General features: G+C 32.5%; 1 protein-coding gene across 1 annotated transcript; it reads right to left on the reverse strand.

Moving 5' to 3' along the window:
• Positions 1-397: 397 nt before the first annotated feature.
• On the reverse strand, positions 398-26,081 carry LOC114343659 (microfibrillar-associated protein 1). Its single transcript, XM_028294493.2, has 4 exons — positions 25,601-26,081; positions 25,178-25,486; positions 2,918-3,133; positions 398-1,272 (listed from the first exon to the last, which is right to left on the reverse strand). The coding sequence occupies exons 1-4, from the start codon at positions 25,668-25,670 to the stop codon at positions 539-541; spliced, it is 1,329 nt and encodes a 442-aa protein (XP_028150294.2). The 5' UTR covers positions 25,671-26,081; the 3' UTR covers positions 398-538.
• Positions 26,082-26,947: the final 866 nt, after the last annotated feature.

The raw sequence follows: 26,947 nt of genomic DNA on the forward strand, positions 1-26,947 counted from the left end.
TGTCCGGACATAGTGAGGAATTCCAACAAGAAAGTACTCTGGTGGAATGATAACTTTGCAAATCAAAGGTCAGAAGTCAGATGTTTAGTAGGACATCAAACTATTATTCACGGATTGCGGAAATAGGCACCTCAACCTCCCCACCTCCAGAGTGGTGGAACCTCCACATCCGATGTTTCCTACAATACCGCAGCCGTAGACTTAACACGAGAAAGAAATAATTCCGGGTTACTGAGAGGTGACTTTCACTTTTGGTCTCAGAATTTGCAACATATCTTCATAAGAGCTACGACTAAATTGTTCAAATACACATGAAACTAACATCCAGTCCATATACCGCTGTTAATTGAACAATATTAATATTAAAAGTGGCATTGTAGAAAAGTAAACAAGTAACAACGAATTAAATCATTTTTATTTATTTAAATTATACATCATCTTATAAAATATTTTATTTACACCAGTTTCGGCTTTACAGATACCTGCGAATAAAAGTTTCTTCTTTTTTAAAACCACTGTTTAAAAATAAACCCTTTTCTTAGGTTTTCCTCTTTTTAAGTGATGGTTTTTCAAACATCGGCTTAATTCCACCCGCCTGTTGTGAATGGAACTTGATATTCTGTGTATTTTCTACAGACCATGGAGAATCAAATTTAGTTGTATCTTGATCAACCAAATGAGTATATTTTGTCCTGCCAGACCTACCGAAGTTCTTGACTTGCATAACCTTGGGAAGAATAGTCTTATCAAAGTGATCCTCCAGCGTTGCCTGAGCAAAGTCTCTTTTGTACACATCATCTTCCTTGTCTAGATAGAACGCACCTCTATGATAGTACTTCTGCAAGAACTTATATTTTCCTTTGACAGCTTTATTCGTAACATTCTTAGGTACTAATCTCAACTGTAACCTTCTTTCCTCCTCTGTAAGGTTTCTTAATTTATCGATCTCCAGTTTTTCCTTTTCTATTGCTTCTCTTTCTTCTCTATCTCTTTTAATTCTTTTCAGTTCTCTCAACTTCCAAGCTTCATACTCTACTTCGTCATTTTCATCATCTGTACAAACATCGTCAATACTTGGTTCATTTGTTGTCTTATCCTTTTGTTGTTCTTTGCGGATAGTATCTTCTACCATTTTGAGGGTTTGTCTTCTTCGTTCTTCTGCGTTACGTTGCGCGTCTTCTTCCACTTTCTTTTGCTTTTGAGCCTCCTTTTCCTTTTCTATTATGGTTACCCTTTCTTTTTTTCTGACAAAGACTGGTTTTAACCTGGGACCTGAAACATAAATTTTATACTAAATTTTTAAAAATATAAAACAAGAAACTTAAAGAATACTTAGACATAAAGTGATCTTAACATGTCATTTGATAAGAATCAATATACTACTAGGGAAGCAAAGTATGCTAAATGTGCAGTCACTCGAGCGTTATGGGGACCTATTGGGTTGTGAAGAGTAGGTCCTAAAACCAAAAAAGTTAGTAAAGTTTTCCATTTTAGTGGGCGCCTGCCATCTTTTAATTTAATTTTCCATTTCCAACAATCGTTTTTTCCGATTATAACGCCATCTACGCATAATTCGAAAAGTGTGGGGCCACTTTTCCAAAAATCCAAATCTGCAATAAAAAATGGGGGCTCCTATTTAAGATTTTAAAGTAATCCCCCACCTCACCTCCGTGGGGGGTCGTGTTGTGGGAAGTCGTGTTTGGTGTCATTCGATAGATTTTTAAAAAATATTGAGCACATATTTTTTAGTTTTTCGATCTGTCATTCATTTCGCGAAATATTCGCTTTTTTCTTGTGAAACTTTGGGACTCGCCCATTTCCTTACGCCCGGTCCAAATCGTCAGATCATCAGAAGGATAGATTTTTTTTCGAGCCCCCCTTAACGAACTCTCCTGTGTTAAGAGCCAATATATGGTAGAGGTACATCTGCAGGGTACCAGGTTTCTCCCCATATGATAATCTGACGCGCTCGAGTAACTGCAAAAATCCCCGCCTGGGTTCCCTTACCATAATAATTGTGATGTTCATGGACATATCTGCTAAATAAAAAATATAGAAAAGGCAATTGAAGAGTGGAAGTTTCAAAGGTGCTAAGTGCCAAAACTTTTGATTTTGAGTTAATGCCATATTAAGGTTGTATGTGCCATGCTCTACATTCTAACAAAGGCGCTATGTACCTACCATTTCTAATACTAAACTTTGTATAGGGACTGTTATATACGCCTCTGTTAGAACGGCACGTAGAGATATTAGATATTAGGCGTATATTAGACTGTAATATGTGCCTTGTTTGGTACGCGGATCCAGGCCTAATATATTTAATATGTTTAATGACATTATTTTAAACTTATTATTTTAACAGGTTAAGTGCCACATGCACTCAATTGGGTGGACATGAGTAGCCGTTGCACCGTTGCAGGTGCCAAGACATAATCTTGCGAACTGCTCAGGAATGCCATGCTATATTTTCTTTATTAACTTTCAAACATAGAAATGTTTTATCTGGGCATGTATTGCAAAAATAGTCGACTTGTGTTTTGGTATGTTGAAATTTTTCTTGTATCAAATAGCGTAGTGGCTGAATCTTGCATAATATGTCGCCTCCAATATACAGTGATACTAAGAACTGGCAAAATAACCCAAAAGACGGAAAACATAATACGTTGTGAAATAAAAAGAGATAAAACTAGTAGAGGTAGGAAATTATCAATAGAAACCTATAAATTTACATTATATTGATAGTTGCCCACCTTTAGACGTATCAGAGGAGTTTAGAAACTGCCACTGTGACAGGAGAATTTTATAAAATTCTCCTGTGACAGAGTGTTACATCACCTGTAGTGAAAGCACATACCAGCACTATTATGTACTAGTAAACTGTGTTTAATAAGTATATTTAGAAAATGCATAAACTTACCTGTTTCCTCTTCTGACTCAGAATATTCTTCATATTCGGAAGATTCTTCATCTGATGAAGAGTCCACTTTTTCTTCTTCTTTCAGCATAAACTCATCTTCTTGTTTAGTTAACATTTTCTTTTTCAAAGACTCTCTCCTTTTCTCAATTTCAGAATCACTGAGTTCAACCTCAGATTCATCATCATCAGGAGCAGCTTCAAGTGTGTGTTTATGTTCTGTAAACATAAAAAAAATGTGAATATAGAAATTATTTAAAGAGGAACAAAAATTACCAATATTTTAAAAAATTATACAATAAATTATGATATCTCAAAATATGGGTGCTACATCAGTAATATTTGTAAATAAGTTAAGCTGTTTCCTCATTGGAAATCTTCATACTTTCTATAAATTAATTTGCTGGCTTTAGAATGAATCTGCACGTATTAGGGTAATGACATTATATCCAGTAAGATGTCCTCTTCAGTCACTCAGAATATTGTGTGTATAAAAGGTCACAGATTTGATTTTCCACATCTTCATGACATTATTTTATATTTTGTTTTGAAATTATAACTAATATTTCATGTCTTACTTTGTCACATGCTTTTTCAAAATCAATGTGACAAACATTTTTTTATTCCTTCTTCTGGCTTTTAAATAAAGCTTTCAATTGGAGCTTTTGAATACTTTTATCCAATAATTTAAATTACACAGTTATATCAGCAAAATATATCCAAGTGCTGAATAGGATCAGATCACAATCCAGTAGTTACCAAAATTAGGCTCAAAATGAAATTAATAAAAGAAAGAACAGATGCACAAATCGATATAAGTAATGATGAACAAGTTGCTGATATGAGCACATTGTATAAATGTTAGGATATAGAAAGTCTAATGCTCATAATATTATTGAAGGTTTTTATTTAAACAGTTTTCGGGCGACCGGTTTCGGCGTTTACAGTTTATACGCCATCATCAGGCCCTTTAGAAACTGAACAAGCTAAAATGAATAAGCTGTTACAAAATACAGTTGTCCTAGGTTAAGTTATACGTTTAAGTCTAACAATAAACAAGTTATAGAAAGTTTCACAATGGTGTTCCAATAGACCAGTACTACTCTGATGTAAACTGTTTTAGTCAGTATATGATATATAAAGTATTAATAATTAATGATTAATATTGGTACTTACATATCAGTACAAGAAATATATAGTGTACAATGTGATGTTTGATTGTAACATTGGGCCCAAGTGTCTTTCTCTATTTCAAACTCGCGTGAAAATATAAATCTGTGACTTTGTTGCCTAGGTGTTCAGATTTTACTCTCACAAATCAAAAGTGCGTGTGAGAGAAGTCAAAAGTAGCTTATTTTATTTTATTTTAGTGCAATGCAATAAAAAACACAAAAAATATATGAAAAAACAAAGTTGGTTATTAACTGCACAGACGAAAAGAGACTAACAAAACATATCTCACGATGTAAATTAACTACATTTTTTGTAGTGCCAATTGTGTGTGATTAAAGGGCAAATCCTTTTATCAGCAAATCCTTTGGATCTGATTAAAAGGATTTGTCCTTTAATCACACATAATTGGCACTACAAATGTAGTTAATTTACATCGCGAGATATGTTTTGTTAGTCTCTTTTCGTCTGTGCAGTTAATAACCAACTTTGTTTTTGTCATATTTTTTTGTGTTTTTTATTGCATTGCACTAAAATAAAATAAAATAAGCTACTTTTGACTTCTCTCACACACACTTTTGATTTGTTAGAGTAAAATCTGAACAACTAGGCAACAAAGTCACAGACTTGGATTTTCATGCGAGTTTGAAATCGAGGAAGACACTTGGGCCCAATGTTACAATCAAACATCACATTGTACACTGTATATTTCTTGTACTGATATGTAAGTACCAATAATATCATTATTAATCCTTCATATATCATATACTGACTAAAACAGTTTACATCAGAGTAGTACTGGTCTATTGGAACACCATTGTGAAACTTTCTATAACTTGTTTATTGTTAGACTTAAACCTATAACTTAACCTAGGACAACTGTATTTTGTAACAGCTTATTCATTTTTAGCTTGTTCAGTTTCTAAAGGGCCTGATGATGGCGTATAAACTGTAAACGCCGAAACCGGTCGCCCGAAAAGTGTTTAAATAAAAACCTTCAATAAGATTGTGAGCATTAGACTTTCTATATCCTAACATTTACGATATAATTAAATTTAGGAACCCAGTCATGTGATATTGTGCAGATGTGTGCTTTTGCTCTGGGGTTGAGTTTCATTTTTCTCGGGGGCTATTAAAAAATTTTTACTTTAAAATCAAATGTTTTCAAAAATAAGTACTTTGAACCGATGAAAGAAATTTACAGATCACATAAATAATACATAAGTAAAGTAACGTGTGAAGCGGTAACGATTAATTTCGTTTTAGATGCTAATTATGGGGTGATGTTCCCGATTTTTTTTACCAAAAAAAGGGACCAACTTTATTTTGAGCGTAACTTGCTTCCTTTTGATGCCAGAAACTAAAAAAAAAACAAAATATATAAAGCTTTTTTAAACACTTTAAAAAAGTTGTTATGAGTTTTCCCCAAAAGGTGCTTTATTTCTTAGATAGTCCACGTTGAAATATTCGATTTGGAATTTCACGAATATGAACCTATTGTTCATTAGATAGAACTCTGCTTCTACTGAGTCTAGAGACCCCTCGCATACACTATTTTTTCCCTTTTTTGTAAGCTATATTTTTGCTAAGAATTTTTTTTTTTTCATAAAATACTTTTTGAGTTATTTGCGAAAAACCATCTAAAAACGTGTTTTTTGTTGAAATAATGAACATATTCACGCGCAAATAACTCGAAAAGTATTGACTTAGTGAAAAAACGTTATAGAACAAAAGTTCCTTAAAATAGATCTAGTACTTAAAGTAGTAAAACTCACTCTCAGGGCAAAAGCACACATCTGCAAGTAATATTACTTTTTTTATTTGACATGTTAGCTATGTGTATGTGTATGCCAAATTTTATGTCAATCCAAGCGGTTCTTTAAAATTTGGAACAACAACCGTGCGTAAATGGACCATCATAGGACAACGCCTGATGGATGATATCAATAATCTATATAAGGAACAAATTCTGCAAAATACTGAAAAGGATACAGAATGGTTATTAATAAAAACATAAATAGATAAAAGGCAAAAAGAAATTCTGAAACCAACCAGATATAAAAAGAAACAATCAATTAATGAGAAAATTTTTAATTTAATGGAAGAAATAAAGCAATATATTGTATAAACAAAGATAATCAAATGTATAAAAAAGTGGATAAACAAATAAAATACAAAATTAAGCAGGGAAAAAAGAATGGTTAAAAGAACCATGCGCAGAAATAGAAGAAAACCAGAAAAGACATGATAGTTTTAACACAAATAAAAAAATTATAGAATTAACTCAAAACAATAGAAAAAGAAAATCGGAAATACTGAAAGATATGAGAAACTTTGCTGAATTCCAAAAAAATTTTAAAGGGATTGACAGAATACATTAATGAATAATAATTGTTCAAAGACAATACAATAGAACAGAGAGAAGTAGAAGTAGAAGATGGTGTGGTTTTAAAGGTATTAAAAGAGGAAATTAAAATGGCAATAAAACAAAGCAAAAATGGCAAAGACGTAGGTCCAGACCAAATCGCAGTAGAAAGCTTAAAATGCATAAATGATGAAACCTTAGACATTATAGTCGATTTGTTTAACACAATGTACAAAACAGGACACATACCGAAACAATGGTTACTCTCCACTTTTGCACTATCCCTAAAAATACATGCAATGAATACAGAACAATATCATTAAGTCTTTTCTTTTTTTTTAATGGCATGGACTTTATGTCATTCAGCCAGTCACAACATGAGTATTAGTGTCATGTGTAGTGTGTATGTTGAGTAAGTGTCTTGTTACTTTGCAAAGTCGACGTCATTGTCTTTGCAAAGAGACGCTAATTGTATCCGAACGTCTGCGGTCCCTCCGGTGAGTACCGATCCCACAAGGACAGAAACTATATTCATTTATTAATTTATAATAAATGAAAAATTTGACCCTGGTGAGATTCGAACCCACAACCTTTCGGATTTTTTCGATCCAAAGGCAGGCGCTCTTCTAGACACTTCCGTGGTTACTTTAACCAAAAAATTTTACACCCCCGAGAAGGGGTGGGAACCACCCCTAAGATAAAAGGGCACATCGACATAGGGTAGACTTTGTTTCTTGAGATATTCTCTACTTATTGTGAAAATATCAAGTAAATCGATGTAGAAGGATGGAATTCGGAGCCAATAACCTCATTGACTGCCCTATATAGAAACTTTGTAAAACTGATAATGAGTTTGATATGCTTATTTGTTTGAAATTTTTATTTTTTTGAGATATCATTAAAAGTCATGTTCTCAAATTATTCTTGAATAGTACATGGTCATATAAATAAAAAGCCAGAAGAAGGAATAAATAATAGTAAGTTTGGGTTCAGAAACAGACTAGGAACTAGAGAAGCGTTACTTGTGTTTAATGTCAAAGATACATGGATATGAATATGGATGTGCATGTTTGTTACATTGATTTTGAAAAAGCATATGGCAAAGTAAGACATGAAAAATTAGTTGAAGTTCTAAAGACAAAAAACAGACAAAAGGGACTTACGAATAATAACAGACCTTTACTGGAATTAAGGAGCACAAATTATAATAGATAACGAACCCGCTTCAGAAATTGAAATCAGGAGAGAAGTTATGCGGAGATGTTCCCCATTACTATTCAATATATTATACAGTGATGCGCGCGCTAATATCCGGCAAAATAACGCAAAAGATGGAAAACATAATACATTGTGAAGTAAAACGAGATAAAACTAGTAGAGGTGGAAATTATCGATATAAACGTATAAAATTAACATTACATTACATAGTTTTCTACCTCTATCTGTACTCCTGTCACAGACATCTAAAGGTGGGAAACTATGTAATGTAATGTTAATTTATTCGTTTACATTGATAATTTCCACCTCTACTCATTTCATCTCTTTTTAATTTACAATGTATTATGTTTTCCAGCTTTTGCGTTATTGTGCCGGTTAGTAGCGTGCTCATCACTGTATAGTGAATCCATTTTTGAAGAAGCATTACTATCTGAAAGTGAAGGAATAACAATTAACACAAGAAATGTTAACATAAGATATGCATGAGACAACAATTTTTGTGAAAATTATGGACTAAAAATAAATAAAAACTAAATATATGATAACTAAGAAAACAAATCAAATAAACAAACAAACATACACTTGGGAAATGCAAATACCTGAGAATCTGGATTTCCGAAAATCATCATCAAACAATAGAAATAAGCTTCAGGATAGAAATAGCAAGAAACGCATTTGTAAAAATGAAAACCATTCTCTGAAAACAAATTAACTTCGGGATGCTACATGTTTTCAATACTACAATATGGACTTAAAAGCTGGACACAGGATAGTTAGAATAACATGGACACAAAGTAAATAAACACTGAAGTATTGTGAGAAATGGACACAAATATGAAATACACAATAAAAATAAGAAAGTTACATATAATGGGTCACATATGAGGGGACAGCAAATAAAATGCTAAGACTGATAATACAGGAAAAGATAATAGGAGGAAGGAGTGTAGGAAGAACGAGAGTATCATGGTTAGTGATGTAAGAAGAGAATATTCTCGGCCAGAAAAGAAAATTCTCGGAGAGAATTGTCTATATTACGGACAATGACGCAAATCCGGCCAATAACGTTATTGGCCGGCCAATAACGACAATGACCGGTTGAATTGGTCATTGTCGACAATGGCCGGATATTAACGTTATTGTCCATAGAAACTGGACATTGATGATAATTTTAAATTCTTGATAACATTTCTATCATTGCCCGGCCAATGTCGACAATGCCCGTTGTTAATCGGTCAATGTTGAAATTTTGACTAAAAGATAGGATATGTGTAGGTTTACTATTTTGTTTACTTCATGTGTGTATATTGTGTATTGTTTTCGTGCTGAAATTAATCGTAAATTTGTTTAATAAGTGTTATCACGGATATCAACGATGTGCGAACTCGTTTTAATAATTACTTATATAAACGCAATAGTCAAGTCAAAACGTGATGACAATAAATCATTTTTAAACTGTGACAAATACAATAGCCGAATAAATGAAATTACAGAAGCGAAAAATATTTTGAGAACACCAGGTGCTAAAAAAAAAAACAACAAAGCACTATAGAATGGTTTGTAAATATGATGTAATTACAATAAGTGGTAAAGAGCGACTGATTATGCCAGTTGACGAAAACACCCAGTCTAAAGTATTATCGTTGATTGATAAATATATATATATATATATTTCTCTATTTTTGGGTATAATATACTATATATATATATATATATATATATATATATATATATATATATATATATATAGTATATTTATCAGTCAACGGTATTATATTATGCTACAACTGTATATTATAAAAATATTATTATTTCCTTGTTTGTATTTATGAATATGTTACCAATATTATGATAAATAAAGACGTTTTATTTGTTTTTAATAACTACTTATATTTCTGCAACTACGTTCAGAAACATATTAGTATCTCATTTTAAACACTTATTGACTCACACCGATTATCTTCTGAGGCATCGATTTATCAACATTAGCCATTTGCTTCTGGCCACTGTCGTTATTGACCGGTTATTGATGAAAAATCTAATTTTACGTTAAGTTTTTACAACATTGGCCAATAGCTAAGGTTATTGTCGTTAATGGCCGGACATTGTCGTTAATAACCAAGGAAAATGAACATTCACGACAATGCCCGGCCATTAACGTCAATGTCCAATTTACATCATTGACCGTAACATCTATATTTACAAAAACCGAAATAAAAACTAGATATGGGTCAAATTATTATAATTTAAAAAATATGTATATTGTTTTGCCAATTCACCTAGTATATTTTTTGCATCCCAAACATTATTATTCTTGAAGCCCAAACACCTACTTGCCGCTCTGCTCATGAAATACTTTTTTTCCCGATTTTCGAGGAAAAAAATCCCCTAAAATCGAAGTAGCCGGGGCTGGGTAATCCCATGAACCACTAGCTAGGGTGTTTACTGTTATGGTGCTATATTAACGTGCAAATATTTAGAATGGAGTTCATTTAATTAGAGATGAACAAGTTGAGGGAACTGAGTTTATAGGTAATTTACCAACTTTAAAATATTGTGATGACTCGGTTGAAATAATGGCAGATTTGGCATTTCATCGGTCTAAGGAGGGATTTTTTGGAAAACCATACGTTGTAAAATCAATTGAAAAACTAAACCCAATCATATGGTGGAAAGGTACACGTTTCGGAACAAAATTAACTAAAATAGTAAAATAAAAAAGTTTCAGTACTTATGGATTTTTTATCCACTCTAAAAAAACCGGCTTGCTGCTAAACAGGCTGGTAAGGTAACTTTTATTGCTCACAATTTAAAATTGTTATACGTAGACCAATCCACAACTGAGCTGGAGACTCGCGAAAAACAAAATCCCACAACTTCTCATCAGTGCATTGAAATGCAGAATGTAGATGACCAGGATGAGCTAATGATAGAAATAGATTCTGAATCTGAGGTCTCATCTTTTTCTGATTAGATCACCACATCCATTGTTTACTGTTAAGAAGAAAATTTCATTTTTTGTGAAAAAAAGTTTGTGTTTTCTGTTGTTTTTGTATTTTTTTATATATAAAGAACACTGTTGTTTCGTCTCATAATTTTGTATATAATTTTAAGATTTTTAATACTCTATTTCATCTTTAACAATATCCCTAAGCGCATCATAGGGTTCATTCTCAGAAAATTCTCCATAATAATATCGAGAATATTCTCCGATTTTTCATTCTCGAGAATTTTCCAATAGTAATCATGGTGGAAAAATTTAAGGGACTCGTTTAAATACAGTTCCATAGAACTCTTCAGAGCAGCCGTAGACAGAGTATAGATAGTGATGATGATATCCAACCTATGATTGGGAGATTACAAAAAAAGAAGATCCAATAATTTCAATAATCAGGTTGTAATATATAACAGCATAAAACGCAGGAGATTTAAAAGATGTGATATGCTATACAGTGCGTCCATAAAATAACGCATAAATTCATTATTTCGTAAACGGGCGACTTTAAAGGAAAATCCTGAAACAGGTCGATTTTTATTTTTAATATCCGATTTTTTGGAATATATATCAACGCATGAAAGGCAATCCTTCCTAACCGACATCTATACAAATGTGCAGGAGAGCTGATCAAAAATTTTTTTTATTGAAAAATTCTTATAAAATATTTACTTTTCATCATAGATAAATACTTGTTACAGTTTATGCATTATAATATTGTGGGCTTTTATCTAAGAAGTAATATTTTTACTTAACACTTCAAGTTTACCATTTAGAGTTGGTTAGTAAAAGATTACCCCAAAAAAATAACAGGTACAACTATCTATGCGCCTGAGCCTACAAAAAAACTTTCAAGTATATTCAGTTACATACTTAAGCTATTGTATATGCAAATAGGTAAAAATGTATTAATAACGAAAAAATATCTTTGAAAAATAGGAAAAAAAACTAAATAATTAAATTTTAGTCAGGTCTTTCAAGAAAAATAATCTAATTACTTATTATAAAGTAATATTTGCAACTCTATCCGACATTTTTGAAGGGAGTGAGTTTAACAAATAAAACGATTTTTGTTTTTATTCAATATTTTTATTGTATTGCAGTATTTTTTTGAATTAAAAATGAAGAACTTAAACAAATTTGGTTTTTATAATAAACACTGGGTACGAATAAAAAAAATCTTCTAAATAATTGTTAAATAACATAAGTAAGTAACATCAAGAATTTGCTTAAACAAGAAAGAGATCTCAACATATTATTATTAATTATTATTACTCCAAATAAGGCACAGTGCACAGTTTAACATCACAAGACTCATCAGAGTTAAAAAAGTTTCTTTAAAAACTCATACATAATATTATGTTCGTGTGTACTGTTTCATTAACACTTAACTATGGTTAAGATCCAAAACTCTAACTATTGGAAAAATAATTGGTAAAGAACACATTAAATGCAAAATTAACCAAGTGTACTTAGAGTAATATCCTATGTAAGACAATTTGTAAGGAATTCTATAATTCAATCTCAAACATATAACAAATGATAGCAAACAAACAAAACAAATAATAGTTAAAAAATCAACTTTAAATCGTATTTGGTCAAGACTGTAATACTGGAACCTCAAATAATTAAACTTATAAAAAAATATGCTACTTAGGGGGGCTTGCGTAACGCTTCCTAAATCAATTTATGCCTAAACGCATTGAATAATGTCATTGCATCTTTTTCTAATCCAAACAGATGACGGAGAAACAATAATTGCATTTTAATGCATTTACCCATAAATTTATTTAGGAAATGTTACACAAGCCGACCGTATACTTGTTATTAACCAGCCTTATTAACACTTTGACTTCTTATACCTTATAACATCAAAATGAAAGCAACCACAAATTATAATATACTCGTAATACTAATATTAATAACATAATATCAAACCAAAACTGCAGCAAAAATAAATGAAAAATCGTAATCAGGATCTTCTACGTCTGATTCTGGTAACACATCTTTCATATTCGCATCCCGTGGAATGTTCAAATATTCATGATAAAACAAGCTGGAATGACTTGGTGAGTACAAAGTTTCTGAAGATCGTGATATTTCTTTTTGGAAATGGGCAGTAGTGATCTATAGCAGGACATAAGTGGGACCCTAGTCTTAGGCTGGACTTCAACATCGAATAATTTGACAACAGAATTCATAGATGTTTTTATAGAAACAATAAGTGCGTTCGCGGGTGCCAATTAGCAGCAAAACGCATGCGCACTTTAAAATGATATAAATAAAATCGTTAATAGATAAATATACAAGGTATATTTACCTAGTATAATTTTATAATTAGTTATTAATATTAATTAAATGTAAGTATACCTTGTATATTTACCTATTAACGGTATTATTTATATTACGTGAGGTTTGTCACCTAATGTGTTTGCCTTTCTTAAAAGGTGCAATCCGAACTTTACTTATTTTGCCAGTAAGATTTCCTTTGAAATATTTGTCTCCAATGTTATCCCATTTTTTAAATTAATCATAAGATATTCCGTCAACATTAAATGGCGATGGATTCTTTCTAGCAGTTGAGAAAATGGTGAACCATTGGGAAGGTGCATAAACAGTTGTATGTTTAAGGTTATTTTCAATGATGGCGTAAGACGTATCTACTGGCATATAAGTGTGCCCAGTTAGTAGGAAATTCAACTGAATTGTTTCAAGATTATTACATTCCTGCAAAGTTTGGTGAATCATACCCATAACAGTGCGGTTCCGGTTTTGCCCTGGACAACAATCGCAGTATAACAGCAATCGTTTAACATTTCCTCTGGCATCAACAGATTTAATGTATTTATGCAAAATTGTTGCTACTTCATTTGCACCTCGTTTACCATTAGATTCGTCCCAATAATAACAGAATACTTTACGAGTGCCATTCTCGTAGAAACAGGTTATAAACAGCCAGTTTTCTACTATAGTATAATAGAATTAAAGGTGAATATGGCGTATTCAAGACCTTTTGAAGATCAAAGCTGACGCATAATGTAAAAGAATCATCTTTGTGGATCTTTTTGTGACTTTTGAAACGGGCGTAACCTTCTTCTTGTTCTTTCTCATGCTGTTCTTTTTCTTTCAGTTTGTCAGGATCAGTGGTTTTTTCAAACACAAGGCATTTCTTGCACTTATCTTTCTTTGGTACATGAAAGCCGACGTTAAACTGCTCATGAAATATTTTGCGAAAAATTCTCTCACTCACAATATCCATACCTTGATTAATGACATTATTTTTATAAATTCCGTAAAGAGTTGGTATGGTCTTGAATTCTTCTGGTAAATAAACTTTACTGGAATCTTGGCGGCCATAGTGCGATGGTAAAGCAGGCAAACTTTTTATAAAGTTTGTAACGGCAACCAGAGTAGTTTGTTTGGTTTTATTTGACGGCTCCATCTTTTCTCTCATGTTTTCCTTGGCACATCCCCACTCTGCATTTTTAACAATACTATAAATAGTTTTATCTGAAACATTCATAGTGGCTGCTAAGAACTGTAAGCATACATTTCTCTTACCTTCTCCTTCATCTATAAAATATTTTATAGTACAGTTGCGTTTTTCAGACTCACTGCGCTTGCGCTTCACACCTACTCTTTGCGCCAATGATACCAACCAATTTCGTCGTCGAGTTGTATCCAGTTTCCAGAAATGGTTAAGTATGCTTTCTCTTCTTTCTTCTGGGATAGATCCACAGTTATTGCCACATTTTTTTCCTTGACATGGATTCGGGAGAAATTTCTTGGCTGGTACTGTCACTCCCTTCTTAATTGTATATTCTTCCCCCGCTCTCTTCTTCTTAGATCTTTCTTTTCTTTCATTATTTTTTCTTTCCGTGAATCCAGCGTCACCTACAGTTTCTTCTTCTATGCCCGATCTATTCATTGTTGGTTTTATTCTTCTGAAATTCTTTTTCTTTTTTCTTGTTTTACCCGTTGACTCTGCATCATTTGTTTCCTCGTCGCTTGCATTTTGTACTGGCAACCAGTCGTATGAATCCTCATTATCGCCGCAAAAAGTTGAAAAATCTTCTTGATCAGACATGTAATCGATGTATTTCATGTCTCTTTTGCATTTACGAACAGTTTTTTTTTCTGTTCAACAATATTTGTATTATTTGATTGTTCTTTATTCATCTCAGTTACTTTTAGGACTATATCAATGTGTGGTGTATTTAAATCCATGCTATTTGAGGGCTGTGCCAAATTTTCACCTTCATCAGGATTGTTTCTCGATATAAGTTTATGATTGTGAGTTAGTCCTCTTACTAGTATAATACGAAAGCAGTATGCAGTATGTTACGCATAACCGACATTCAAAACATGGTTGCGCCTCCTAAGCGCCTATTATTCGTTTTGAAATTCAAATAAAATTATCTAAGCGACACGTTTGGCACAACATTAAGGCAAGTAAAACTATTTAAGCGACATTCGGTTCCAAACTAATTAGTCAGGTAAAATTATCTAAGCGACATCAAGTCGGTATCGTTTTTTTATGTAAAATTATCTAAGCTCTTTTTTATACCTATTTCGCAACAAGCAAACATGTCTAAGCACAAATGATGTCAAATACATTTTTAGGAACAAATGTATAAGGACACGTTTGGATGATATTTCTGTTTGTATAAAAATCGGTAAGCGACTATGATAGCAAAATCTAGAACAGGAAAAAATACCGTACTGCTTGGTGCATATGATTTTACTTTCAGTAAATTTATCTAAGTTAACGGTTAATATAATTTTAAGACAGGAACAAATTACTATTCGTTTTTTTTTTATAACTCAAACTGTCCAACCAACCGATATATAGAAAATTAGGACTTTTTTGTTGCTTAGTCAGTTGAAAACGTGAGAATACTTAAGATTCACGTACTTCCTAAGCGACAACAAATCTCAACGCAGCGCTACGAGACCCAGACCAATCGACGCGGATTTTTATGGCGAGTCGAATGATATATTATGTCGTTTTACCAAATCTTGTCGGTTAGGGAGCTTTGCCTTTCATGCGTTGATATCATACTAGAGACACCATCCATCTGGGCGTGATGACGTAATCGATGATTTTTTAAATGAGAATAGGGGTCATGTGATAGCTCATTTGAAAGGGTATTCAATTCTCTATTCCCTAATATAAACATTAACATAATTATTTATACAAGGTGTTCAAAAAAACATTTTTTAAATTAAAATAATTGAGACAAAAAGAAGAATGTATGTCATTTATCTAATTCAAAAATACGTTTCAATGTTGTCAGAAAACCGGAAAAAATGTTTATTTGGCGAATAAATATTGTTTATTTTTAGCTTAAATTCAATGTTATAAGCTGCCACCCACCTGCCTCTTGCCAGTTTGAACATTTCATTTAAGCGAAAATCAATGTTTATTTGTCAAATAAATTTTTTTTCTGTTTTCTGACAGTAGTAAAACGCATTTTGAATTAAATAAATTACATACATTCTTCTTTTCATCTGTTATTTTATTTAAAAAAATGTTTTTTGAACACCCTGTATAAATAATTATGTTAATATTTACATTAGTGAATAGAGAATTAAAAACCCTTTCCAATAAGCTATCAAATGACCCCTATTCTCATTTCAAAAAATGATCGATTACGTCATCACGCCCAGATGAATGACGTCACTAGTATGATATATACGCCAAAAAATCGGAAATTAAAAATAAAAATCGACCTATTTTGGGATTTTTCCTTAAGTCGCCGGTTTACGAAATAATGAATTTATGCGTTACTTTATGGACGCACTGTATATACATAATACATATACACATTTTCAGTTTGTAGTGGGAATCAAACCCATATCATCTTTCAATAATAAATGTTGTCGTTCACTTGACTGTGAATTATTAGTGCACTTAACATACACTGAACACCTGAATTCAATAACTTCAGTAGGCTGTAGCTTCAGAATAATAGTTTTTCAGACCTAGGCCCCATGGATTTTTTAATCTACATACAACAAAAGATTTCAGTGTTTTATTGTTAGATACTTCATTTCTATTGGATATAATGAAGTCTATTTTGTTTTTTCTTTGTTGGTCGGGGTTTATCCATAATATCCATCTTCTATGTGCTCTTTTCTGGAAAAACTGTTTATTAGGTACATTTGACGTTGTGAGAGAAAGTAAATGTTTGAGACATTCTGAGAATGTTTCCATTTATTTTTTTCTAAACTTCTTGAAAACCCAGTAATTTTTCCTCCGTCAATAGGTTCCTAATGTTGTATGTAGCAAAATTGAATTTTCTAGTGCACAGTTTTTTAATCTTTTTGTAATCAATTTTATTGTGGAACTCCTGGTTTGTTTCAATAGTATGCTGATAATATAACAATTGTAAAACAATGTAAATTTACGATATGCAACAACAATGACATTTTAAAAAATATTTATTTTCTTCAAAAAATAATTAAAAATTAACATAAAAGTTCTTAATAGTTATTAAGGTACCAAGAGTATTATAAGCATAATAACGCTTGAGGTCAATGGTGAATATACCGAGGGCCTTTGGCCCGAGGGATATATGTTGACCGAAAGTGTTATTATCTATAATACCCGTGGTGCCTTCCAGTGGCGGCTCGTGGCCTTAAAGACAGGGTCGGCAAGGTTTTTTTGTCTTCTCATATAGGTATACCATCAAAATAAAAGGCTTAAAATTATCATAGGAGATTTTGTTGTTTTTTGTTTTTTTTTTATTTGATGTACTCTTGTTTCATGGTGTTTTGACAATATGTGTTGATTCTTTTGAGACAAGATAAATCCCGTTTATTTGAGGCAGAAATTGGTGGTAATAAGAAAATTGATGAACAGTTTGTTGTAATGAATTGCAGTACTTACTACATACAATTATACATACATATTTTGTAACTTATCCCATTTTCTGAAAATATTTGGATCAGCATAATTTTTAAGTACCTAACTTGTAATAATAAATATCTTGGAAATTCTTTGACGAAGGTAACTTTTAAATTTTGAAGAGGTCAAAAATTTGCAAATCTTCAAAATTCGAAAAACGAGTGTATATTTGCATATAATAGTAGGAGTAGGTTATCCAAAATTTCAAGATATACCTACTCGTTTTTCGAGATATGTATCATGTCGTTGTCTTTTTTGGGATGGTTCGGAAATATCAAGCGAATCCAAAACGCCACTGCGTATATATTGGAAACTACTATCATTACGAAAATCTCTGAGATTTGGCACCAGCTTTCTTATTCTATTTTTGGAATAAATAATGTCAGTTGACTGATTTTGAACAACAATGAATATCTTGGGCAAACTCTGTCTTAAAAATATTTAAAAGGTTATTAAAAGAGTAAAGTTCTCAAACCGACGGCTTCACGGAAAGAGGTATCGCCACTTTCAAAATCGTTGCCTTAGATAATAAAATCAAAAACTTCCAAAAGCTGTTCACAAAAATCTGCTACAGATACTAAAACTACCAGAGATAATCTGCTTAGATAAAACTAACCGAGATTTAAAATTTAATCGCGTCTGACAAACTGTTTGCTTTTTATTACGAAACAAATTTGTTCTAAAGCAGTAGTCCATTTAGGTGCGCTAAACTGACAAGAAAAGACGATATTCTTTATTTTTTTACATGTATCATGCAAAACTATATTCATTATAATGCGCATAATAGTGTTGGGTAATCTTGTTGGGGATCTTCCTCGTGATCTTCGGCCTTCCACCTTTCCTTGTATAATGAGTCTTTCCATATTTTCTGTGTTGGCTATCATAACATGTCCAAAGTATTTTAATTGTTGGAGATGGACTTTACTGGAGAGCCATTGGCTAACTTTTAGCTCTCTTAAAATCGAATTATTTGTTCTATGGTCGGTCCAAGGAATTTAACAGTTGATCAACCTCATCTTTAACGCTCTTGAAATTTGACAGTCCTTCCATATTGTGGTCATTTTTGCTGTGACGACTTTTGCTAGATCACATCTACGTTTTATTTCTTCCTGTAGTGACCCTGTGTTTGTGATTAATGATCCCAGATATAAGTATGAGTTCACAACCTCAAACCGATCAATTGTGGTTATATGTGGATGATTGTTATGTAGTCTATCCACTATCATGATCTTTGTCTTTGATATGTTTAATTGCAGACCAAATATTTGAGTTTCGTTTTCCACCAGTCGTATAAGATCAATCAGCTCTGCTTGACTATTTGCAAGAAGGGCTGTATCATCTAGTGTTATTACTAACTCACAGTTTGGATTTTCTTCCAGTAAATCTGCTGAGCTAAGTCTACTTAATTATACTGACTACCTATCTGAAGCTCTGGAGGAGGGCTTGCAGGTTGATTCAGTGTACTCTGACTTCTCTTAAGCCTTTGATAAGATAAACCATGACCTTCTATTATATAAATTACGTTCTTATGGTATTGATGGTCTGGTATTTAGGTGGTTATGTAGTTATTTAGAAAACAGAACTCAAATGGTTAGAGTAAATCACTGTTATTCCAACATTTTTCCTGTAACTTCAGGTGTTTCCCAAGGTTCACACCTGGGACCACTACTATTTAATCTATTCATTAATGATATTACCACTGGTTTTTCCCATACAAAAGCTCTCCTTTTCGCTGATGACCTTAAGTGCTTTACAATAATAAGATCCCATGATGATACTCTTGGACTACGATCAGATATTAATAAATTATCCCAGTGGTGTTCCCTTAATGGCATGGAATTAAATGTTGGTAAGTGTTATATTATGCGTTTCTGTAGGAATCACCATTTGCTAACACATGACTATACTATTGACAATCATGCACACAAATCAGAGACCTAGACATAATATTAGACTCTTCACTCAGCTTTAAACACCACATTAGTACAATTGCCCAAAAGTCTATGAAAATGCTTGGTTTCATTAAAAGAACATCTCGTGATTTCACAGATATAAATTCAATGAAAATTTTATATTGCTCACTCGTTAGATCTCATCTTGATTTTTGTTCCTCTGTGTGGTCTCCATACTAGTTCATAAAAATAAACTTGATAGAGTTCAGCATACCTTTCTCAGATACGTAGCTTTTAAACAACATGTATATCGTAGCTACACAGATTTTAAATTATTATTGAAAAAACTTCATTAGAAACCCGTAGAAAAAGAAAAGATCTGACAATCTTATTCAACAGTATTAATGGTAATAGTAGCTGTCCCGATCTTCTGTCAAAAATTAGTCTTTTTGTACCAACTCGGTCAACAAGACAAATCCAAACTTTTCACATAAGCTTCCATAGATATAACTATACTTACAACAATTTTTTACCACGAACACTTAGACTTGCGAATTCTCTAAATGACTTAAATATATTCTGCAATTCCTTGGATAGATTCAAAAACCATTTGTTGAACATACAATAATGATATAATTTCTATCAGAAATTTTTAAGCTTAAACTTTGTTTTTTATATCGCAATGTTCTCTTTTTTCCTTTAACTTATTAGCTTTGTTATCCAATAGATATTGTATAGTCCGTTCGCTAAACTCGAGACTCAACTGGCTAGTGATTTAAGCTAGTAATGTTGCCAATTTGATAAAATTGGCAAAAAAATAATTACTAAATAGTTAATAATTACTACATATTTAGTAATTTTGCAAATTTTGTCAAAATTGGCAAAAAACAAAAAAATTACGTACGAAAATCATTAGCCATTTGCGTCTGAGTTTAGCGAACCGACTATAATATTTGTTCTTTGTGTTGACACTGTTTATGTTTTTGTTTTGTCTTTGTAATATTTTTTTGGAACAATATTTTCTGAATTGGGCTTGCCCGTAAATAAATAAATAAATAAACAAATAAACTTTTGCCTGGAGACCATTCGATTCACCACACATCACTGCAACGCCGTCATAAAATTGCCCCAGTTTGCCCTACCAATTTATTTTTGATATCAAAAAATTTTAATCTGTTCTTTAAAACACCAAAAATATATTCTGCCTTATTGCTTTTACTCACGTCTCTAAAACCTAAAAACCTCTCATAAATATTACCACATAACGAATATGGAACAACAATAATTGATAATTATGAATGACATGATCATCAGAAGTTTCATCTACTTCCAGCGAAAAGCAAATGATTTTCTAAATCTCAGATTCAATAACGTTATTCAAAATGTAACTATTTGATTATATATGTATTAGTTCATTCTGTATTACGAATACACTTCGAATCAGAAAGTAAATATTTCTAAAACAATTTTATTAATTCTCTATAATTACTTTGATTTTTAACAAATGCTTCGATCCATCGTGTCCACTAAATGATAATTCCTGACAACTTTGAAACACCGACCGTCAGATTTAAATGTGCTGTACCTGCCTCTTAATGCCTACGGAGAGAATGTATGTTCGCTTGCTCATCAACTTGTCATTTCGTTGAGTTTTACGTGTAAATCGTCAAGCTACGGATGAGTTAGGGTCGGCTAGTCGAAAAGTCAGATGAATGGCTCGGATCACTCATTTTTTGAGAAGTCTGTTATGCGCAGGGATCACTTAACGCTCGGATTGATGAAATCCTTTTAAAAACCATGAATAAAATTTAGTCTGTATTATCTGACAGATTTTTTTCACCTCACAGATACAAATATTCTGTCGACCCTGACCAGCCGCCACTGGTGCCTTCAACGTTTAATGTCTGACTAAATTATTTTTTATATGCAAAAAATTTGAATGAATTTTTAATTAATTAGTTTTCTACAAGTTTCTTGGCCATCTCAGTAATCCCCAATGTATTAAGAACTATGTAGAATATAGAACAATTCAGTGGTTGTCTTTATGTTAACAAACAATCATCATCCAGCCTCAAAAGTCCACTGCTGAACATAGGCCTCCTCCCCTCGTTTCCAACCCCATCTATCCTACGCCGCTCTCATCCAGTTTTTATTTACCTTTCTTAAGTCATCAGTCCATCTTCTATTCCAAATCTATTCAGTTTGCCTCTGTCTCTTCATACTTCTACTTCTATCCCTTATTATTCCCTTTCTTCAGTACTACTGGAAAGTAGTATTTTCCCTACTTCGGCTTCAATGGAGAAGCCCCTTCATTTTCATAATAGCCACAACTATTTAATTATTTAGTTATCTAGTATTTTATCTCCTTTTTTTTCCTTACTTCTGTTGGAGTATATCTTTCTTTTTACTTTCACTCCAACAGAAGTTTTCTTATATTTGTTACATTGGCAGGAACCAGGAAACTTTTAACCACCCCATTAACAATATATTATCAAAATGTCAGCGGTCTGCGAACCAAAATAGACCGCCTTAAACTGGCTGTAAGTAGTTGCTTGTATGATATTATAATTTTAGTTGAAAGTAACCTAAATAATGATTTTTTGGACAGTGAACTAGAATGTGTATATTTTAACTTATATCGTAGTGATAGGTCAATCTTAACAAGCCAAAAATTGAGTGGTGGTGGTGTACTGATCTACGTCAGAAGATCTATTCGGTCCCAAATGATAAACATATCACATCAGAACGTGGAACAATTGTTTATTTCATGTGAGTACAATGCATCAAAATTTATCATTTCAGGAGTTTATATTCCACCAAACATGCCTGGATTAGTATACACCTCTCATTGTGAAACAGTAGAGGATGTTCTACAAAGATTTCCAGCACAATATTTTTATATTTTTGGAGATTATAATCTTCCCGAAGCTATATGGTCAAACGATGAATATGGTTTGCAGGTTGTGTGTCCTGGAATTTCTTCAGCTATCCATATCGCCCAAACTTTTGGTTTTCTTCAGTTATTTCAAAGGATAAGTATTCCTAACAGCAGAAATATTTTCTTGGATCTTATGTTCACAAACGATAAAAGTGTTGAGGTACTCTTAGGAAATGACTCTATTCTAAACAGCAGTTTACATCATGCTAGTTATGAGTGTAGTTTAAGAAATATTCACAAAAAACAGGTAGACGACAGCCTCTTCTGCCAGGATCTGTACTATGATTTCAATAACGCCAATTATGTGGGTTTAAATAACTTTTTAGCTGGAATTAACTGGGAGCAGTGTTTGTCTCGTCTTGATTTAGATTTAGCTGTTGATTACTTCTATGAAATTTTAGCTTTTGGTATTGCTTCATTTGTACCTGTGAAAAAATACCAAACCAGCACTTATCCTAGGTGGTTTTCAAAGGAACTAAGACAGCTTATTTCTCAAAAAAGGAGAGCACACTACACCTATATTCAGTCCAGATCTCAGGCTGACCTCAATATTTTTACTAGACTGCGTTCAGAATGCAAAAAAGTTCGGGAGGTTTGTTGGTCTCAGTATATCTCATTAATGGATATAGAATTCAAATCAAATCCTAGATACTTTTGGAGGTACATAAAGGACTTAAAAACCAACCATTCTCTTCCCCAAACAATAATATACGGCGAGGATAAAGCAAATGATGGGCAAGAGATTGTTGATTTGTTCCAAAAGTACTTCCAAACAGTGTACACCCCAAGTAACCCAGAGAACAAACTAGACCTTGGAACACCCACAAATATTTACCAAAACTATAAGTTTTCGGGTATTTCTACAAAAGAAATATACGAAAAAATATCTCTTTTACCTAGTAAAAATACCCTTGGTCCCGACGGTGTTCCAAGTAGCCTGTTAAAATAATGTGTATGTACCCTTGTGGTTCCACTAAGTTTATTATTTAATAAGTCTTTAAGATCCTCAATTTTTCCTGAAAAATGGAAGGATAGTTTTATCACGCCCATCTTTAAAAGTGGGAACAAAAACATGTTACGAACTACAGGAGTGTATGCATTCAATCATCACTTCCAAAATTGTTTGACACTATTATCAGCGACCAATTAAACTGGATGTGTCGTGGGCTAATAAATAAGAATCAGCATGGCTTCTGTTCAGGTCGTTCAACTCTAACTAATCTGTTACCATATCAATCAAAAATAATTAAAGCTTTGGAAGAATTCAAGCAATTTGATGCAGTTTACACAGATTTTTCAAAGGCTTTCGATCAAGTAGACCATATTTTTCTCAGGAGATTATTTGATATAGGGTTTGATGTTTCGGCTGTAGGTTGGATCAAAAGTTTATTGTCAGAGCGTAGACAGATGGTCAAAATAGGTGCTTTTAAATCGGATGCAATATGTGTAACTTCTGGTGTTCCCCAAGGGGGCACTGTTCCCCAATGTTTTTCAATCTGTTTTTGGACTAAATTTTTGATTGTTTTGAAAACAGTGAAGGTCTCGCTTTTGCTGATGATTTCAAAGCCTACAGAATAATGAATTGCCAAACTGATCAACAACTGCTGCAGGACGATCTTGACAGATTAACGCAGTGTTGTCACATTAATAAATTAAACCTAAATATATCAAAATGTTGTCTAATTAGTTTTTTAAGGGTTCCAGAAAATATGACACTTCTTACGAACTGTGTGGGCAACCATTAAAAACTGTATCAAAAATAAAAGACTTGGGAGTAATTTTCAACAAAAATTTAACATTTGTCGATCATATTAACTCAGTCACAATACAGTCATCCAAAATGTTGGGTTTCATTGTGAGAAATTGTAGACATTTTTCTGTTGACACTGTCAGAAGCCTTTACTCTTCATTAGTCAGATCTAAACTTGAGTATGGATCAGTGGTGTGGTCTCCTTAGCAAGCTGTCCATAAATATACTGTAGAAAAGGTTCAGCATAAGTTTCTACGATTTTGTGGATTCAAATTATATATTGGGATCTCTGATCATAATTATTCAATTTTGGAAAAACAACTGAATTTGAAAACACTTTCAGAAAGGAGAATCTGTGCTGGATTAAATTTTTTGCATAAAATTGTTACAGGGAAAATTGATAGTGCTGAATTGTTGGAGTCGGTTAACATTGAGATTGTCACACGAAATAGGAGACATAACTACTCTTCTTTACATAAATAAATAAATACCCTATCATCGAACAAATTATGGTATGAATTTGCCTATAGAAAGATACTCAAGATATGTTAACCAACTTCATTTGGAAATATTTGATATGTCTGAAAGTGGGTTCAGGGCTCAATTTAATAGAATCAATTTCATAGAATAATTAATACTTTAGTTTAGTGTAAAACTTTAATTATAAATTTAGGGTTGTAATGTTAATTGTTGGTTGTTTGAACATTGTTGTAGGTTGAATTATTTTTGTTGTTTTTTGATTATATTTTTTTCTCAATCTATTACATACATCTTACATTTTACTATTTGTTAATTGTAACTGTTAATGGGGTTTTCCCGTAATATTAATAAATAAATAAATAAATCTTGTAGGCGGTCGACCAACGCTTCTCTTGGCCTCCATTCCAATAACCTCTTCGTCCATCGCCCATCTGTCATTCTGACTAGGTGTCCTGCCCATCTCCACTTCAACCTGGCTATCCTCTCGATGACGTCAGTCACCTTTGTTCTTCTCCTGACAAACAATAATATAATATAATACTTACCAGCCAAGTGAATTTCTTCTTCTTCCTCCTCAGATGATTCCAAGACTTCTGGCTCCAAAACATGTCTTCGCCTTTCAGGTCTAACTTCTGTATTGGTCTCAGCAATCTTTAATCTTCTTAAACGTGGATCATTCAAATCATCTTCTTCGGTCCTTATAGGTTCCGGAGAAGGAACTGTAACTAACTGAGTTCTTTTCTCCAGAAAGTCTTCCTCAGCTGAATCACTGTCTGAATGTGCTTCTTGAGCATAGTCTGGCCTCTTTCCAGAGATATATCTGTGAACTTTCACCTTTTGCATAGACAGTTCACCTGAAACAAAACTTATCAGAAATGGGAAAATATTACTCTTAAAAATGTATTGTTCCTTTAAAAAAGATAACATATTTAAAAAATTTACTTTAAATGTTGATGATAGGTATTTACCTTTTTCATTTCTGATAGGAACTGCTCCAGCAGTACTTTGAATTGCGTACGTTGATTGTGGGTTCATCATTTTGGAAGATGTACTATTGCAAATAAAGGAAATATTTTAATAAACTATTAAAAATTAGGACATACAAACCAATATTTTTTGGATTTCAATTAATAATTGTCAAAGATAAAACAGTAAACAGTCAAAGTCAAAACCATAGAGGTATATATTAACATATATAAAACCATAGAGGTATATATATAGGTTATGAGATGTTAGCACCTCATTGATCGAATTTCGTAAAAATAATTATACCATCCTTTTGCTCACGGTTTGTACAGCAATGATCACTAGGTTTCAGATTTTGATCACCTGTAGTTTATTTTTTATTAAGGGTTTAAAATTCAAGGACGAAAAAAAAGATGTTGGCACCTCATTGATCGAAATCTTTAAAACAAATGACTGTATTCGATAGGAAATAAAGCGCTGAGGAATGATCACCTATTTTGAACATTGATCAGGCTTTTTTTTGCACTGAAAATAATTATTAAAGTTGCAATAACATTACCACGCACGCGCAGTCCATTAAAAATTTAATAGCTTTGATCGCGCAGTACGTCCTGGGTATACCCAGAGGGAGAACGCCTGCGCATTACAAAATTGGGCGTTCGCGGAGTCCAAATCTTTCCCTCTGAACACCCTCCGGATTTTTAATTCGGTGTTCGCGCAGTACAGAAAAAAGATCCTGAACATGCCCGGGGTACGCTCTCGACGTTCGAGGATTTTGTTTCGGATTTTAAGTTCGCACAGGCGCACAAAATATTTGGGAAGAATTTCTTGACATTCTGTTCTTACTCCTTCCAATTTTTAACCTAAAATATTGTTTTGTTAAACAACTTGTAGATGTAGATACTGGTTTTTAAAGTTTTGAAATTATGTAAAGTGTTGTGTCATTTAAATATTCTTCAAACAAATTTTAATATTTTTTATATTAAAGCTTTTTTAGTTGTTTTTGTCAATGTTTTCCATTTCGTATGTTTATAAATAAGTAGGTACCTTTTCAAGTATTATTTTCATTCGATATTCGATAATTATCTATTACGGTAGTATGTATTACAATAAATTGTACTCTGTTTTTACTTAATTTCTTCTATCTAAAAGTACCTACATATTCTTGTGGTTTATTTTTCAGTTTAATTTATGAGTTAAATTAGTCTCTTATTGAATATAATGAAACATAAACAATACATCAAACTTATTCTGAAACTATTTCTTGTGTCTTGTTATATTTCATTATTTTTGTGGTGTAATAAACCACAACACAATGCCACAACCCATTAAATTCAATACATAGATAT

The sequence above is a fragment of the Diabrotica virgifera genome, chromosome 1, assembly GCF_917563875.1.
Source record: "Diabrotica virgifera virgifera chromosome 1, PGI_DIABVI_V3a".
Classification (NCBI taxonomy): Eukaryota; Metazoa; Arthropoda; class Insecta; order Coleoptera; family Chrysomelidae; genus Diabrotica; species Diabrotica virgifera.

Bases quoted from the DNA above. Each gene is read 5' to 3' on its own strand.
- LOC114343659 (XM_028294493.2), bottom strand. From the start codon at position 25,670: ATGATGAACCCACAATCAACGTACGCAATTCAAAGTACTGCTGGAGCA. The intron at 25,487-25,600 runs GTAAATACCTAT...GTTTTGTTTCAG, and splicing joins TCCTATCAGAAATGAAAAAG to GTGAACTGTCTATGCAAAAG. The intron at 1,273-2,917 runs GTAAGTTTATGC...TTTATGTTTCAG, and splicing joins TGAGTCAGAAGAGGAAACAG to GTCCCAGGTTAAAACCAGTC.